Below are 4,627 nucleotides of genomic sequence, written 5' to 3' on the forward strand. Positions count from 1 at the left end.
CAGCCTAACGTGTGTTAAACCTTTAATTGTTCCTTTACAAAGCATTGCTTTTACAGTACAAGACCAGAGTTTCATGGTTTCCAGCTGGACTTTAAATCACACATGGTTAGACTTGTTGCTCACACATAGAACTATAAACTTTCACTGGTGCTGTAAATATCAATAAAGTCTATTACAGACGGTTGCATTAATTAGTCCCAAGATTCCAACATCCATAGGCACTTCATAGAAAAATAGCACCTTTTTTTTACCTCTAATAGGCACTCTTATAGTGCAATTCTTTACAATAAAACATTACAAAAGTTAAATTGGGTAAGTTCTAATTGCACTTCAGGGACTAAACTTAATCTCATGAACATTAAATGACTACATGTAAACTCAAATAAAGGAAGCCAGAATTTACCAGCAGACAAACTGTTACAAACACCCTGAGGGCCGATTCATCTAAAAGTTAGGACTGAGTGATGTACACTGCTGTGTATGACATAAAGACCAGTTTAAGTGCTTTAAAAGTGTTTTTGTCACAGAGCAATCTTTGTAGAGCATCTTCTACATTGTCCAGCTAAATGGGTTCAATAATGCTTGAACAATGGACACTTTAAAAAAAGACATTTCAGAACCACTCTATTATAAAATATTGTGTGCTGTAAAATATATTAAAGCTGATATGATTAGAATAAAGGTAAAAAAGGTTACAGTGAGCCGCTGAATATAAAAACTTATTCTTAAACTGTACAGCTGAAAACAGACACGGTGTCATGCATGACTGACTTAATTTGTAACTTTCATATCTTCGGTGCTATAAGTGCACATTTCTGCTTTTCGCTCTATCACACAGTAACAACCACACCCTGTTCTTTGATGATTACAAGAAGTCATAAAACCTCAGTTACTTTCTGTTACGGTTAAATTATAAAAACCCCTTAAGGAGGCTTGAGTTTGAGAGGCTGCTGGTTCTACTCCAGAGGCCACCCTTCCTGCTGGAACACCATCTCCACCGCCTCCTTTACGTCGTGCACCACGAAGGACGGCTGCGTGAGGCTCGGGTCAAAGCGGAAGTCCCTGTGGCCGTGGAAGATTTGCTGCTCGGTGACGGTCTGCATCGGGTCCGACAGCAGCTCCTGCTGCTCTCTGCTGTACACTCCTGTACACACCAGGATGGAGCTGCACCCCTCGGGCAGGTCCTCCTCTGACCCATACACGCCTGCTGCTCCACCTAGCTCTGTTGGTGTCATTTTAGCTTCTTCCATATGATCCACAGCTCGCACGCCACCCTTAGCCTGCATTTTAGCCTTGGTACGACGAGAGGCCTGAAGGAAGCGATCGTAGAGGTTGGCCCCGTAAATGTCAGCCATGGGGTTATCACTGAAAGAAGGAAATGAGTGACAACACATTAAAAAAAACTAAGAAAATCACTACAAACTTATCACCCACTCCCAAAAGGTGAAGGCAGTGATGATGGTTTTGCCCGTGTCTGTTACCAAAAATATCTAATGAACTTGTGAACAAACTTTAATGAAACTTTCAGAAAGTCCTTAGATGGACAGCTACAACTGAATAATGTTTGGAGCCAGCCCATTTCAAGATGGCTGCCACATCCAACCAACCAACCTTAAAATAAACAAAATATAGTTTTCACTCAGCCAATTTTACAGATGTGGTAGCTGAGAGTCAGTCCCGACACATACTCTGACAAACATCTTGTCATATTTTTGAACAAAATGGCGACAACTCTAAAGATCCTGTCTAAAACTCTGTCACGAAAGGCAGCGGGCGATATGCATTCCTTCAAGGAATGCTAGGTCTTTAATGATCATTATTTTGTCTCACTCACCCTATGGCATATAGTCTCTTCACCGGCGTGGTCCAACCAAGACTCTGAGCCTGCTGCCTGATCAGCAGCTCAGCGTAGTTATAAGTCACCACGCTCGGTTTGCCGATCAGAGCCTCGTACTTCAGGTCGTAGCCTGTGACCTTCTTGTACAAATTCTCTAAGCAGACCAGGAACATGCCATGCCCAAACCTGAAACGCGTGGAACATTTCCCTGTTAGCACACAGCTCGAGCGTTAAAAACGTCTTGGAGTGATTTGCAGACGTACCTGGGATTCTTTGCCTCTGCCATCCACAGCAGGTCCATGTTACAGGCCAGGACTGGGATGTGAGGATACTGCCTTGAATTCCAGGTTTGGCCAGGGTTTCCATTGGTTAGGAGCACATCAATGAGGAGCTGGAGGTTGGTCTCCCATCTGATTGGCTCGCCAAACAGGACAACAGCTGCAGAAATTACAGCAACATACTGTAAGCTACATGAGAAAATGACAATCAAGGATTTTATGTTCATGTTGGCTGTTTGAGGAAACATACCATCTATTGGCTGTAAGCCTTTAGTGGGTGGAATCTGTGAGAAATTTGTCAGTAAGTATGATGTCTACCTCATCTGTAGAACCAGAAATGTGCTTCAGTATCAGTGCTACTTACACCATCTTTGGGTCTTCGGTTGTGATCCACAACATCTAAGACAGGGTACGCCTCTCTGAGCATATCTATAGTAACCACGTCCTCGAAGCCCAGGCTGGCATTTAGTGGGTTAAAGTCAAACACAGGTCAGCAATCACAAAACACTTTTCTATTTGCATTCTAAAAAACTGCAATCTAAATGTCAAGGCATGAAAAAAATCAAACTCTCGCAGCCTCACTGACACAGCTAAGCAGAAAATGCAACAACAGGTACAAAGATTAAATACTGATAACAAAGTGGAGCACAGAGAGAAACACACTGAATAAATAGATCATGCACAGTCAGAGTCAACAGAACGAGGGCAGCCTCTGTCAGTGAACGCAGGATACTTTTGCGCGACCTCCTCAACAGGACCCTGTCCTGAGACCAGCACGCACATTTTGTGAAACTGGGTAAACATTCGCAGAGGGCTGTGAGACAGCATCACCTGGTCTGGAGACACCTAAGCAGAGCAAACGATGTCAGAGAAAACCCCCAAAACAAAGCAGCCAGATAAGTGGTTTACATGGTGTTTGGTTTACCTCCACCTCGAGCAGATGAGACAGATGCTCAGCTTTGGTGTGCCTCATGCAGTTTCCGGCGTTCGTGACAAACACCACCGGCACTTTGTACTTCCCATTGCGGTCCACCAGGTTCTTGAAGCACTGCTTGGCTGCGGGGATGGGTGTCCTGCCTCGGACCAGCACCCCATCGATGTCGAAGAGGAGCCCAAACGAGCTGGGGCCCTGCGGAGGGACCTGGGACAGGAAGACGTTGTTCATTAACTTGGAAACAAAGATTGAATAATCTCTATTTATCATCTCATCCTGTTAAACACACTAAACTCTCTGAGACTTTGTTCTCAGTATTAAAACCAGGGTCTTATAAGAGTAGGTTAATCACTACAGCAAGGGCTATAAAACCAGAACTCACAACTGTGATGTGTTTAGTTTTCACACAATGTTTTAATACTTCCTTTCATCCAACACTGAAATGTTTACATCAACTTAAATCAGAACCTCTATTTCTTTTTATTGTATTTTAAAGTTTTAACAAAGCAGTCACTTACATGGCTATAGTTTCTTGAGATGGAAGACGAGGTATTTGCTAGCGTGGCTGCTCCTTCGCAGCTCGATTTCAGCAGCTGCCAGCAACTTTTCAAATATTTTAGTCTCAGCATCTCCAGGCACTTCTGGGGGGTAAAAACAAGCCCCGGCGGGCGAGTAAACAACAGCAAACACGGTCGAGTTAGCTCCGAGCTTACTGTAAACAAACCCGACAGCTGAGGACAGAGCTCACAGCATCTCCAACAAGTGAGAATTAATGCTTAAAAATTAAGTTTTTCTCATGCTGCTCCTGCTTACATTCAGCACAAGCTACTAGCACTAGCGGCTAACGACACTGGGTGCGCGCATGCGCAAAGAAGCGAACCGAGCGGTATGACGTCAGGTTCCGCCCCACCGGAAACACGTGCGCAGGTTTATCAGAAATGAAACTTTTGTTCTCTGATTTACGACGAAATTATTGTAGCAAACGTGACGTCACGACACACTTCAGATAGTTTTTATTGGTAGACTTCCTAAAACAAGCATTATTATGCTCTGTGGTCTCAAAAATTATAAACTTTTATTATAAAAAAGCAGTTATCTAATATATATTGGCTTGATCAGAGCTAAAACTATGTAAAGATCAGAGTGATTAAACGGCTCTTTAGCACATACTTATTATTGTACTATCTATACTTACACACTTAATAGATTTTATAAGCTTATTAATTACAGTTTACGCTCATCATACAGTTTATGGTCACTGCCACCTACTGGCCAAGCCGTGTAATTGCACCACAAAGTTTCTTATAATGGCCAACAAGTCAGACTTCCCCTTCTGAACATCTTGACAACTTTTTGACAGTAGATAATTCACGAGGATGGGAAAAAGGTTAATGTAAAGTTACATCTAAGCATTGATATAATTGACAAAATTTGCTAATATTTGTATTCTATTCAGAAATATAAAATGTGATAGCATGAATCATTTAGTATATTTGAAGTTAACCTTCAGGCAGGTGGTTTGGTTTCTTTTGACTTATGCTTTTCAATATTATTAATAATTTTACATCAACCTAAAAG

At 42.2% G+C, this 4,627-nt stretch overlaps 1 protein-coding gene across 1 annotated transcript; it reads right to left on the reverse strand.

Moving 5' to 3' along the window:
* On the reverse strand, nt 1-3,916 carry hdhd5 (haloacid dehalogenase like hydrolase domain containing 5). Its single transcript, XM_017418836.3, has 8 exons — nt 3,568-3,916; nt 3,041-3,256; nt 2,849-2,961; nt 2,480-2,573; nt 2,366-2,399; nt 2,101-2,275; nt 1,835-2,023; nt 1-1,365 (listed from the first exon to the last, which is right to left on the reverse strand). The coding sequence occupies exons 1-8, from the start codon at nt 3,676-3,678 to the stop codon at nt 957-959; spliced, it is 1,341 nt and encodes a 446-aa protein (XP_017274325.1). The 5' UTR covers nt 3,679-3,916; the 3' UTR covers nt 1-956.
* Nucleotides 3,917-4,627: the final 711 nt, after the last annotated feature.

This window comes from Kryptolebias marmoratus, linkage group LG11, assembly GCF_001649575.2.
Source record: "Kryptolebias marmoratus isolate JLee-2015 linkage group LG11, ASM164957v2, whole genome shotgun sequence".
Taxonomy (NCBI): Eukaryota; Metazoa; Chordata; class Actinopteri; order Cyprinodontiformes; family Rivulidae; genus Kryptolebias; species Kryptolebias marmoratus.